Source organism: Manacus candei, unplaced genomic scaffold, assembly GCF_025592945.1.
Source record: "Manacus candei isolate 608988 ecotype Guabito, Panama unplaced genomic scaffold, ASM2559294v1 h1tg000075l, whole genome shotgun sequence".
Lineage (NCBI taxonomy): Eukaryota > Metazoa > Chordata > Aves > Passeriformes > Pipridae > Manacus > Manacus candei.
Window position 1 is genome coordinate 389,943 of NW_026138123.1, and position 13,665 is coordinate 403,607.

The 13,665-nt window shown below is 38.5% G+C and overlaps 1 protein-coding gene across 1 annotated transcript in view; it reads left to right on the forward strand.

Annotated features, from left to right (window-relative positions):
• Positions 1 to 12,795, forward strand: part of CD99 (CD99 molecule (Xg blood group)) — a 29,484-nt gene extending 16,689 nt beyond the window's left edge. Inside the window, exons 2-11 of the mRNA XM_051809155.1 lie at positions 2,871 to 2,906; positions 3,257 to 3,316; positions 3,808 to 3,840; positions 4,733 to 4,774; positions 4,919 to 4,951; positions 6,299 to 6,370; positions 7,908 to 7,949; positions 8,480 to 8,590; positions 9,319 to 9,375; positions 12,574 to 12,795. Of these exons, the coding sequence (XP_051665115.1) occupies positions 2,871 to 2,906; positions 3,257 to 3,316; positions 3,808 to 3,840; positions 4,733 to 4,774; positions 4,919 to 4,951; positions 6,299 to 6,370; positions 7,908 to 7,949; positions 8,480 to 8,590; positions 9,319 to 9,375; positions 12,574 to 12,599 (512 nt within the window). The 3' untranslated portion in view covers positions 12,600 to 12,795. The remainder of the gene's footprint in view (positions 1 to 2,870; positions 2,907 to 3,256; positions 3,317 to 3,807; positions 3,841 to 4,732; positions 4,775 to 4,918; positions 4,952 to 6,298; positions 6,371 to 7,907; positions 7,950 to 8,479; positions 8,591 to 9,318; positions 9,376 to 12,573) is intronic.
• The last annotated feature ends 870 nt before the right edge of the window (positions 12,796 to 13,665 follow it).

The following is a 13,665-nucleotide window of genomic DNA, read 5'->3' on the forward strand; positions in this document are numbered from 1 at the left end:
TGCTCTGGGTGCTCCTTAGACCTGTAGGGAATGCAGTGTATTGTTGCTGATTTTTTTTCTTCTTGGATCCTGATAATACCTTTAGTCTGGTTCTGTGGCTTTATCTCCTGTTTTCTGATTATTTCTTTCCTGGAACTGGCTGAATCCCTAGTACTGAGCTTTTCTTCTTTCAGGCTGAGTCACTGAACTTCTAGTTTAGTTGGACCCACCCATACCAAAAGCTGAGCGAGTACAGTTGTAAAAGCATCTGCTTTAAAGACAAAGGAAGATTTGCCATAAACAGTGGAGAAACACCTTTCTTTGCTGGGAAAGCAGGCTGCCAGCACCTTAGAGTGCAGATTATTGTAACCAGTTTCATAAGCTAGTATTTGACATTTTCTGCTATTTTATCTCAAAAAAGTAATGTATGTGAGGACTCTGGCATCTTGCTGCATGCTCAGAAAGCAGAAGTGTGGTTGCAGAATATTGAACCTCTCCAGTCAATAAAGCATGATCTTTTTCTTTTATTAACTCTAAAATTTGTTTATTCCTCTGTCAAAGCAGCATGTCTTCTGTGAGACTGGCAGTCAGCAGTCACATCCTAAATTATTTCTTCATGAAGATCTTATGTGAAAACAATCCCTTAAAATACCAATGTCACTGAAAGCACCCCTTTTTACAATGGTTTCCTCCTCTTAAGGGAAAGCGCTGCAGCTGGAACTGAGTTCCTATCTTTCATGATGGCAATGGGAAATTCTTCAAATACCCTCAAATTTCTGCTGCACCAAAGCATAATGTTGAGTGTATGTGCTTGTTTTTCCATCTGTCGCTCCTCCTAAAAAGAAACAGGACTCTTGAAATATACCCACCAGTGTAATGTTCATTCTCTTAGTGATATAGCTTTAACTTTGAGACAGATAGTGTTAATAGTTTGTGATGGTTCATCCTCTGGTTGCTACTCTGGTAGAGTGTTTTGAAGAGTATGCATCTTGAACAGATCCCTCTGCTTGCCTTCTTAGAGTCAGACTATGAAATATCTGATCAGGTCCTGTCTTAGGCTTTCTTCCCAGGAGGACTGTAGCCTGAGAGATACATGTACTCGAGAAAACAAATAAACTAGAATTCAGAGTTGAGGAACAACTATGCAAATACCTGTTTAAATTTGAGTGTTCTGACCTCTTTTTGCCTGTTAATATGGAGGTTTCTTGGTGTAGTGTAGCCAAGGGGGTAACTTCAAAAGTAACTGACATTGGGGTCTTAGCATCTTCTAATTTTACAGAGATTTTTGAGATTGTATTGCAAGATGATATTGACTTCAGATAAGCAACCCTACTTGGCTGTGAGCAAGGTGATTCTTGGTTCAAATGTTACATTATGGGAATCACTGCTTAGACTTCAAATTTCAGTTTCTGCTGTAGCAGTTCAGTTGACCAGATGAACACTTTTTTTTTGTTCCATTCTGGTTGTCATTCCTAGCTTCCCTATTAAAAAAAAAAAAAAGAAATGTGTCTTAGTCTCTTTTCTTCTCAGTTGAAAAAAAAAGGCATTATTAGTGCAGTTATCTGAGAAGTAAAAGAGATTTCAATTTTTACCTCATTTAAGAGGAAAGATGTCACCAAGTATAGGAGCATCCATCATTCCTGATATTAAAGTCATGACTTGTCCTTGTCTTAACTTGGTCTGTCATGCAAGTGAAAGGGACATTCTGCTTGTGGTTTGATTTCGATGTTTGTTTTTTATTCCTCTCTTCAGACTTTGCAGTAGCCAGTTCTGATGCCTCTTTGGTAGCCTCATTCTTAGGGGAAAAGCCAGACACACCAATGCTTTGTGCAGTTATCCTCTGAATTCAGGTAGTTCTGTTTGGAAATAACTTTTGCTCTGTCTGGCTTGATAGTGAGTAGGTAGAAAAAGTCTTTCAGCTTCCATTGGGCTGAAGCAGTGTATTTGTATGTCTTTTCCTTGAATAGCCAGTATCTACTTCCATGCCATTTTCTTATTCCATGTTTCAGTGAAAATAGGGATAATGAGCAATCAGAAATACCCCAATAATTGTTTTAGCTGTCCACTTATTTTACAAGCCTCTACTGCTGAGATCACACCACTGTATTTATGCTGTGAAACCAGTTTTTATCATGTATATATTGAGTTAGTGTGTTTGCAATTGGCTGGATAAGCAGCAGTAGCTCTACCAATTGACTTAATATAGCAAGAGTGGGTGTTTTTGTCTTAAAGACTGAAAATAGAATTTAATCCACCTTGAGTAGAGAGCCTATAGTGGCACCAGCTGCATTTGGCTATGTTTGAGGAAGTTAAAGAGACTGCTCAAGATCATATATGCTAATATCTTAACCACCTTCATACTGCTAATCTTGTTAGGGGGAAAGATAAGTCTGATAAACCCATTGAAATTAATTTTTAATGCCAAGATTTTAAAAGCAGTACTTGATCACATGACTTCCATAATGGCCTTTGTGCTCCAAGGCTCTTCTTCACACTTGAATCTCGTAAATTCTTGTGCGTTGGAGCTGTCCCCCTGCTCATTTTGTGGTTCAGTGGAAAGAAGGCTGGGAAAGAATATGCTGTGGATGGCACTAAGAAAGCATGCAATAGCAAGTGGCAAGAATAAAGGATTAAGTTAATTATATTGACTCTTATGGCCCTCTGGGTCCTTTCTATAGAGCAAATTTTTAGAGCTGTTCCTGTTTTTCTGAAGAGATCTGTGGATAATAATCTGGAGAAATAGCGAAGAATGTCTTCAACCCTGACTGAGAATATTCTATTCTGAATCAGGGAACAGAAAACATAGATCAGAAATATATTTATGACTTTAATAAGTGTTGGGTGTGAATAAGAAAAAGTAGTGTCCTTACTGTTTCTTTTATCTTCTACAGGCAATTTTGACGACTTCAGCTTAGAAGATGCACTTGGTAATTATTGCACTCACAAATTTTGGGAGGTAGGCGGGAAAATAGTGGATGCTCTTCTGAATTGTTTGTTGCCAAGTATCACTACATGACCAAGCATGAAACCTTCCCTGCGTATGTTTGGTTTAAACCTCAGTGGAACAATTCAGCTATGGGTATGTCAAGACGTTGACCACATAGAACTCAAATTTGTCTTTGGAACAATTAAGGATTTCTTTTAAGGGGAAGTTGTCTTGCTGTATAGATTTGATCTTGTGCTTTTCATTGTATAGACATATATTTGTCTTTTGTGTAGCTTCTGAACAGTGTATTAAATAGTATTTAACTTTTTTTCCTCTAACCTTCTCTGACAGGAGAGATAAAGATGACAAAGAAGCCTCTTCCATCTCAGAAGACACCACCACAGGACTTTGGTGGGATATAATTGGCTTGTAATGTCTTTTATTGTAAAGTCAGGTGTAGTGTACATAATAATTTGAGAGGCATGAACTTTTCAACATAGTGGCATACAGGGTTGTGATATTTCTATAAAAGAAAGCAGTTCCCTAAAAGCAAAAGGATTTCTTAATTTTGGAGTCTCCTGATAGTGCTTTCACAAATGTAGTTTGTGATTTCACAAACTTAAAGACTCTGTGAAAATCCCTTTTGTTGACTTTCAGTCTGCATGTTTGGAGCTTGCTCACCTTGAGCTGGCTCTTGACAGATATCATGATCACCAAAAGCACCATGTCGTTTGGCAGATAGTGCCTGGTAACTGTGGGGCTCCTCTGTGGGCCGCTGTTGAATGAGCATGCTGTTACATTCTTGGTGAAAACATTGTGAGGTGGGTGCATTTTGTGTAAAAATAGTCTAAAACTAGTTCAGTTTTTGCATTACACTTAAAACTTCCCCTCTTTCTTTGTAGATGATTTTAACTTGGATGATGCTCTTCATCCTGGTAAGTATCATGTTTTCCTGGATACTGCTCAAATGTATTTGTGCAATGTCTATCCATGCTTTATGATGTAAATGTAATAAAGGGCACTGAGTTGATTAAGGTAGCAGACTGCAGATAAAATAATTACAGTCTAGTTATGTTTATTTACTTTCATTTTAAAGGTTCTAGATCACAAAAACTGTATGAATTTCAATAATTTCTTAGCCAAGTCCTACATGTTTCATTATTGTATCTTCACTAGATGGCACTAATTCCATAAACTATTACTTATGGAAGTAGTTTTTAAATCTGAAGTAATCTCTTCCTTTATAGAAGTAATTTTAGTAGCACAAGTAAACATCAATATGTTAGAAATAATTTGAGGGAAAATACTCTTTCCGATGTGAAGACTGTGACCAAATACAGAAAAAATTACTAGGATCTCTTATTCTCCAATTTTGTAGCAAGCTAAATGAAATGTCATTGTGGGGACCATATTTTTAATTCTATTCTTTTTAAGCGAGGTACCAACTTTTATTATTGGTTAAAACCCAGTAATTTTAAAAGAGAAAACAGCCAAGTAATCTGTACCTGATAGAAAAATGTAAAGAATTTCAGCCTTTGAAATACAATGTGCAAATTAAAATGATACTTAACAGTTCTTCTGTATATGTTTGTTATAGCAAGGATCTGACATACAGGTTAATATAGCAGAAACACTGTTAGTTGCATTAAAATACAGTGTTTAGCTAAAATAGCCAAACAAATACAGCATTAGTTAGTGAAAGGAAAAATGACATGGGGAAGTTTTGATACCATTTTTTTAGGTCAAATAGTCTTTCAAGGTTATTGCATGCTCTGCTTTTGGTCTCTTCACACGAGTAACTTATTCTAACTCTTAACTTGTTTACAGATGGTCCCAAGCCAAATCCTCCTGCAAAACCTAGAGACACTGGTAAGACTGACCTAACAGGAATTTCTGAACATTAGAAGAGTATTTGTTAATCTACCCCAGTTCCTTTCAACATTATTGTAGTCCAGTTTTTATATCTTAACCTTTTTTTCTTTTTTTTTCATTAAATCTCTCTTCTGCATGTAGATAACCCCAAGCGAGATCAACCTAAAGACACTGGTAAGGCTTCTAGCACAAACTCCTGAATCAGGGTTTTACTGTCTCAGTTACACTTCTACTAATTGATCTATGTTAATTGGCTGCTCTCTGTGTCAGATGTTGCACTGGATAAACACTGAGGATTGAGGAAAAGTTGTCTTGCAAATAAACTTTGCAGCAGTCTTGAAATTCCGTAACAAAGCTGTTGAGGCACTTTCACTGAAAAGCAGGATGGTGTAGGGAGGAGGCAGGATGGGACAGAGTCTGTGTGTGCTTGGGGCAGTGCTGTGCTTGGCTGCCTGTGGTGGAGCACCCATGTATTGGATTGAGTTCTTTCGTCTTTACAAACTGAATCCCTTCTAGTCATGCCAGAAGGTAAATAGGAATTGCCTATGATCTTTATTCTTAAAGGATCTAAATTAAAGATAAAGATAAAGCTCTTTTTGTGGGGGGGGTTGTTGTTGTTTTTTTTTAAAGGCCCAGTTAAGTAATACAATTATTTGTATTTGAAAGATAGGCTTAAATACATGTCCTTCCCTGCCTGTTGTGATTTAGAGGTCTTTACCTAACCCAAAACAAAACAGATTTAGATCGATGCACTTGTGAAAATGCCATTATCCATGAACATTGTGGTAAAGAGTCCTTAACTGGAATGCAAGCCCTGGTTCTTGTTCTTTCTGATTTGCAGCAGATACTTGAATTTGGGTCTTGCATGCCTCAGTACAGTGCTTTCGCCACCCAACTAAAACATCCTCTGATGCAATACTTTTAATTTTGCTACTTGAAACATATTTGCTTTGCATAAACTAAGGATTCATTTGGCAGCAGAGGGAAGGAGGAGAAGGTCCCATGAGAGGGGGAAGGGAATGCTCCGTAAGGTAGGGTTCAGTGGAAAAGGAGAGGGACTAGACCAATGTCCTGTAATAAATTACATTTGGACTGTTTGTGACTAAGAAACCCAACTCTGAAGATTCATTCACAGTTGCAGCCTTGAAAAGAAACAATCCTTTCCTATCCGCATCCTTTCTTTGCTTTCACAGCATAGGGAGACTTGGGTTATTCCAGTTAAGTAGCTTATGGGGCTTCTTGCTTTCTTAGCCTGATTTGTGCTACTCTGCTCTTCTCGCAGTTGTTCAGAAAGTCTGGAGGCAGGAGTACTGCTGTCAAACTGTGTAGTGCTCAGCTGAAGGGACTTGACATTGTGAGGGCTTTTAAAATGTGAGCATATTGTGACTATGATGCTAAGCCTAAAACCACGACGAATTCAACTGAACGATCTTGAGAAAATTTCCATGTCATTATGTGCCTTGAGGTGTCTTTTCACTGAACTTAAAACAAGTAAGGTAATGCTATTTACATTTTTTATAGGCACATTTGATGATGCAGATCTGCTTGATGGCAATTCGCCAAAAGGAGGAGGTGATGGGAGTGGCAGCAATGGTAAGACAGTAGGTCGTGCTTCATATTGTTTCTGTGGTTACCTGAGTTTTCGATAAAATCTTACTCCCAAGCTGGTTAACATGCTCTAATTTGTAACACCTTTAGTTCTGGTATCTGAAGCTTAAGAGCATATCTTTGAATTCAAAAGTAATGTGTTCCATCTCTACCAAAAAAACCCACCCCAAATAATTAAGAGGTAAAACTTGTCTAGAGGTAAAACTTCCATGATTTTTACTGTTATACTAAGAAGGATGGCTTTTTGAACTGAGGCATGAATGTGGTACTTCATAATTTGCCATAAATGTAGTTCTTAAAGTCCTCCAGGTGCTATTTTTAGATCTTCTGTGACATACTGTCAGTTTCATTTAGCTCTTGTAGTTAGAAGGTCTGAAGGTGGACCAGAAGAAGATCCACCCCATGTTCTCAAAAATATGCTTTGTCCCAAAGGATGAACTGATCCTTACACTTCCAGATGATTCTTAATCTTCACTTTTTACTGTGAGAGTGGTGAGGCACTGGAACAGATTGCCCAGAGAAGTTGTGGATGCCCCATCCTTGGAAGTGTTTTGAGGCCAACTTGGATGGAGCTCGGAGCAACCCAGTCTAGTGAAAGGTGTTCCTGCCCGTGGCAGGGAGGGTTGGAACTAGATGATCTTTAAGATCCTTTCCAACCATATGATTCTTTGTAGGGTGTATCTACTCTGAGCAGAGTGAAACCGTTTCATAGTTTGCCAGACTTTCTTTCAGTAATTTGACATTTCTAATCATTGTGGCTCGGCTCAGTACAGAGGTGGTCACTGCAACCAGGCTGCAGTAATGGTCATCCTTGGGATGTGTCTAGTCATCCCTGTGTGCGTTACTGAAACTTTATTATTTCCAGATCAGAGTTAGCTGAAGTGTCTTGATGGGGTTTGAGGTGTGCCAATGGTTACTGACTTCTTCAGAGAGTTATCCTAGACAGAGATTACCTATGCCACTTTTTTGGGTAGCTTTCACCTTTCAAGCAAGCTATGTTTGGGGCAGTATCTTGAAAATTGGCAGGGGCAAGAAATATCTGTGGAGACTTGTGGGGTGTTTTGATCTGCACGGGTTCCTGCTGCAATGGTACAAGTTGCATTGTGACCAATATAGTTAGTATTTATAGAACATCTGTCTTGCTTGCAAAGAGAATTGCAGAAGTATTTAGTAAACAAGGCTGGGATTTTAGGAGAAGATAGTTGTTTCCGTGGAAATACAGCTGAGTGTTGCTCTGAAGTTATACACTGTTCCTCTCCACTGAGTGTTCTGTGGTGGTGCACAAGTTGGTCAAACCAGATTTTACAAGTGCTCTGTGCTCATTTTGTAGAAGTGCTGAGTACTCAAGGCTGTAGTTGACACCACCATGACCAGTACTTTGAAAGCAGAAAGTTTGAATGCCAGAGTATGGATATAATAGATGGTTTGTAATTTTGGATAATTAATTGACAAAAGGGTTGTCAATTATGATATGACTGTTCTTTAGACATGTAAAATGTAACCTTTCTGTTTGTTTTTACAGAACGAAGGGGCCAAACTCCAAATAATGGCCAAGAAGATGAGGGTAAATGCATGGATTTGTGTGTACGATGGCGTCTGGATATATGAAGTTTTTTTTCTGGAGTTTTCTGTGTTGCTCATCTTCTGCTAGAATGTTGACTACTGGGAGTGGGTTACAACTTAAAAATTTTTGTGGAATGTGGAATTCTTACTTTCAAGCTCTGCTTTCATAATCCTTTAAAATCTCTATGTTGCAAATAATTCATAATTGTTAAGGTCTCAGAGATGCTGGTGCAGTGATCGCACACATGGAAAGTAGATATTGCCATGAAAGGGTAGCGTTTTTAATTAGTGGAAATTAGAACAGGAGTGCTTAAGTTCCTTAACAACAGGCATTGCTAAGAAATCAATGGTTATAAAATGAGACAAATCACTTTTCATTATGCATAAAGACAGAAAGAGTTGATGATTACAGTTTCATGTAATTTCAGTTTAATGATTTTTGGAAGTGTTCATAGGGTTTACTTTGAAACAATACAATTTTGACATGGCTTTCAATTCTGAAAAATGTATGCAAACCTGTGTTTTTTTCAGGTTCTCAGGGAGCAATAGCTGGAATTGTGAGTGCTGTGGCTGCTACTGTAATTGGAGCAGTATCTAGTTTCATTGCTTACCAGAAGAAGAAACTCTGTTTCAAACAAAGCGGTAAGAATTCTAAATTAATTTTATTTTCTACTGTCTAAAGAGATGTGGTTTTGGTTTTATATGGGGACTAGAAACTGATCCTATGCATAAGGTAGTTTTAGTAGCCCAGTGAATTTATGGTCACAGGGAGTAACCTAATCATCTAAGACAGGGTGACTGAAGAATGCCTTGCCTAAAAATTAGACTTTCAGAAATAGAAGAACTTAAGGCTTTACATTCCTAAAATAAAAGCACTTCTTGTTAAAACGTAAGCAGGAGAGACTGCAAGAAAATACTTCTTAAGGAAAATTGATTGGGGATTTGAGACTATTTTCATGCTGAAAAAATACCTTGTCATTTCTAATTTTGTAAATTTTACCTTTGTCTTGCTATCTGCTTTATTTCCATCTAAATAAGATATAACTTAGATCAGAGAACTTTGGGAATCCTGTGGGTGATAGGAGGGGCAGAAGCTTTGGTTTTGTCTCTTTCAGTCTTTCTGACTCTTTGGTGTGGGGTAGTACAGTCATCCTGCCAGGCACTGCTGTTTTGTAATTTGGGAAATTTGGAAACCGAGTAACATCTCTACCATGCATGTTAAAGTGAACATGCAGGCAAAACAAGGACAACTCAACTACCAGTAGGTAGCCCATTTTCTTCAATGCTGTTTCTTATGTCAAATTATCTCTATTAATCAATAACTTTGAATAGAAGAGAATTTGAATGCTAAACATCTCTTTGTTTCCCAGCAGATGAAGAGAATGTGAATATGGATAGCCATAGGGGAGCACAATCTGAGCCACCTGGTAAGACAAGAATCTAGATGGAAAATCAATTTTTGATGGAGATCCTATTAAATGCACTTTATTGACATCTAACATAGTGGAGAAAATTATTTGCACTGTTTTGTTTAAAAAAAAATATTTATAACTATCAATTTTGGCAGAATATGATCCGGCAGTGTGTCCTGATGGCCAAGAAGGCCAATGTATCAGAAATTCTGATACAATTTCTGACTTGTATCAGAAATTGTGTGTCCAGCAGGACTAGGGAAGTGATTGTCCCTCTGTGCTCAACACTGATGATGCCACACCTTGAGTCCTGTGCTCAGTTTTGGGCATCTCACTTACAAGAAAGACACTGAGGTACTGGTGTGTGTCCAGAGAAAGGCAACAGAGCTGGTGAAGGGTCTGGAGCCTCTTAGAAGAATCGACTGAGAGAGGAGCTGGGAGAGAAGCCTGGAGAAAAGGAGGTTCAGGGGGCACCTTATTGCTTTCTACAGCTACCTGAAAGGAGGTTGTATGGAGGCCTCTTCTCCCAGGTAACAAGTGATAGGACAAGAGGAAATGGCCTCAAGTTGTGCCAGGGAGGTTTAGATAGGATATTTGGAAAAAATTCTTCACAAAAAGGGTTGTCAAGTATTGGAACAGACTGCTCGGGGAAGTAGAGGAGTTGCCATCCCTGGAGGTGTTTAAAAGATGTGTAGATGTGGCACTTGGGGACATGGTTCCGTGGTGGACTTGGGAGTGCGGGGTTAATGGTTAAACTCGATGATCTTAGAGGTGTTTTCCAAAATAAACGATTCTGTGATTCTATGATTTTACCATGACAACAAACTTGGAACTAACTCAGGAATTGCATTGTGAAAATGTGGCCACTCTTCTCTGGTTTTTTATTCTTTGAAGAGATTGGTTGATTGCCTTGAGAAGTCATTGAAGTACAGGAGCTTAGAGAAAGTAAAGAACTGAATTTTGTCTGCAGAAGTATTATTAAAGACAGTTATGAAAACACAAACCTGCTCCTTTAGTGTAATACATAACTGCAATTAGCAGTTTATTAGTCTGTGTTGTTTCTGATTGGAATCTGAAACCTTTTCTGATTACAAACTGATACAGAACTCTGCAAGAATGTATATTAAAAATAATTATGTTTGAATTGTTGCCTAAAGAGACTGTGGAGAAAAAGGCTCCAGGCCAATTTAGTGTATAAGATAAGATAAAAGGAGTTGGTCCTTTAATTAGCCTCAGGCCAGGGGAATACACAGCACATGTGTGCACCCACATTATGATTTTATAATAAGGTCCATCCAATCCCAGGTCTATCCATCCCTGGTTCTGCCCCATTCTGCCCCCCGACATGCCCCTTTAGGAATTGAGTTTGGGATCTTTGGGACCCCTTCTTCCTCATCTTCATCTTCTTCACAGCACACATAGTCCTTGGAGCTGCTCCAGAGTTCTGGGCTTGAAGGTTACTGTGTCTGTGTGATACCTCCTCGTCCAGGCTTAGGGTACTGTGTTCTTAAACAGAAGTGTTTTTCTACAATTCTACCTTGAAAAGAAGACTAAACACGCTAACAGAATTTAGAGGGATTGATATGAAATGGGGTAACAGGGTTGGGTATGTGTAACTATTATGCTACAGGGTAAGGAGTGTAATACAGCTACATTAAAATCTGCATTTACTACACAACTACTGCTAAAATCTACAAAAGTTAAAAAAATCCAAAAAGCTCTGAGGCATCAGAATAGAGATGTAACTACACTGGAGGCAAGGAGGACTAAAGTCGCTTTGTTGTAACTAAAGCATTTTCTGTTGTGAACAGGGAATGATTCTTGTATGAAAGAACCATCACGTAATTGATCTTCCTACAAAGGTGACACCTGTGAAAGGTCTCTTTTAAAGCAACAAAATCTTTTACAGCCTCACCCTTCACTTATGGTGGTCTAGGGTACTTGGCTGATAGAACAGGTGTTTAGCTCTGGGAAAGCCATAGATAGTTCTGGAGGAAATGGTATAGGTGAAAACTTGGTCTTCTAGCCCTTGTGACTGGTCAACAAAGGAAGAAGTAGTATAACCTCGTGCTGAAGTTTACTGAGTGTTTTTGAAATACTGAATATTAAAGTACCAAAGCAGTATATATTTTCAGTATATTCTTCTGTGAGTTCAAAATCTACAGAATTATTTCTGGGTTTTGTGTAATTAAAAAACCCCAACAGTTATATCTTATTTTTCTCAGGTATTTCATCTGTTTGCTAAAAACTTTCATCTGGCTTATGGTCATCTTTATAAACACTTTTCCTTTAAGCTGTTAAATGTATAAAACTCTCAAGGGCACATCATTTTCTTGTGACTGGCTGTCAGGACTGGAGATAGGCAGGTATCCTCAATTCAGCGATGCATTAGTGAAGCAAGTAGGATCATTCAAAGACCTATACCAAAGGCAGTTAAAAATATGAGTTGTAGTTGGAATATCCTAAAATTTTGTCCAAGATTCATCAGAACTCAAATGTGAAATGTGTCAGATGATGCATATTTTATTCTAACCAGTAAAGTCAAACTCAGGATGTTATCATATATGATTATTCCTGCTTACGTATTGATGTCACATTACATCCCATATTTTATACCTCTACTATATTTTGCAGACAAGCATGATCATGTTTTGAGCCAAGAAATTGGGCATCCATGATCACAATGGTGCTGCTCCTGATCTAAGTTCTGGGAGTCAGCAGATGTCAGCTCTGCTTCTGCTAATAGAGTGCTGGTGTACCTACACAGCTTCTAGTTTAAAAGAGGTCTTTCATGAAGCCAGGTCAGATGGCACAGCAGAATAGATTTATGTTTTTAAAATTTTATGTAGGCTTATCTTTGACTTCCTGAAAATATAGTTAACCTAGACACCTTGTTTCAGTAACCTACTTTTCCATTATTTACACAGTCTGTACTCCATTTCATGTTGGCATCCACAAAAACTGCAAGCCTGAAACTGCAAGTGTAGATAGATTCCCTGATGTAGTAGGATGTGGTTATTTGAGTGAGAAATCTGGCATGTAATATACCTTGATGTGCAGTGTTTTGGCTTCACAGAATCAAGCTCTGCTTACCTGAATTTATCACACAGTGCCAAATGCCTACTGAAACTTTGTTGTCTGCATGAACTATTAAATAACTTATAATGTCCATGAACTTAGTGTACTAATCTTGAATTGTTTTTCACTTCTTAGTTCAGCGCACACTTCTGGAGAACTAAATTAAAGAAAACGTGATGAAGAACAGATCTTGAAACTGGATAGAGAGCCTGCCTTCTGCCTGAAAAAAAAAAAAAAGGACACAAAAAAAGCATAAAGTAAACAGCAGAGTCTGAAGTTGCATTAGAAAACTGTTCTTGTTTGAAACATCTCTGGGAGTGTGACTTAGACCTGAGTACTTCTGTATGGTTAGCCCTGTGAAGCATTGTTGCACACCAGTACATGGCCTTAATGACAGGAGTGTAGAAGTATGTTGTGCCTTTACATTCTTGCCTTTGCTCCTCTGACAACTGGGTGTGTCTCAAGTGCATTCGGTATGTTTAACTTTTCCTTACCTCTCCAAAAACAATAAGCAGTTAAGGTTTTGTTATGTCATTGCTTTCAGGCAGTACAAGCATTTTTTTTAATACCCTGTGTGCAGTGGGTGTGCCAGCCAACCAGCCTGGTGTATATTGTGGGCACTGGAAAGCAAGTGGCTCACTCTGTATGAATGATGGAGCTGGGTGTGGGTGCTGCTGACCCAATCTATGTAGCTGCCTGGGTCAGCCACCAGGGAAGAGATACTTGTTCTTGAACATTCAAGAGACAAAAATTCAGTTTTGTTTTTGCATTTTTTTTCATTGCATCTGTCTGGTACAGATTGACAAAACCCAAACTTAGTGCATACAGACCCTTCATCCTTTCTGGCTCTTCCTGCTTTGCGAGTACTGAGCTGGTCAGTTGTGGAAAAGCCTTATTTGCACATCAGAGCCATAGCTGGATTTTGTATATCCAGCAAGATTGATATTTGGCATTGTCTAAACAGTTGTGGCTGAAGCACTGGGGAGTGGGGATTAACATCTTTAGACCTCCATAACCAAAAGCTTAACATAAAATAATGTTGAATTCAGAAGGTGTATCATACACATGGAAGGGACAGAAGCAGTACTACAGGTCAAAAGTACAAAATAGCAAGACTGACCAGAACAACCCAACCCCACTCCACAGGCATCCACTGAACAGTATAAATAGCATACGTGTGAGAAGTGCTTTTGGACTTGTGAAGGATTGCCCTTGGGATGACGACCT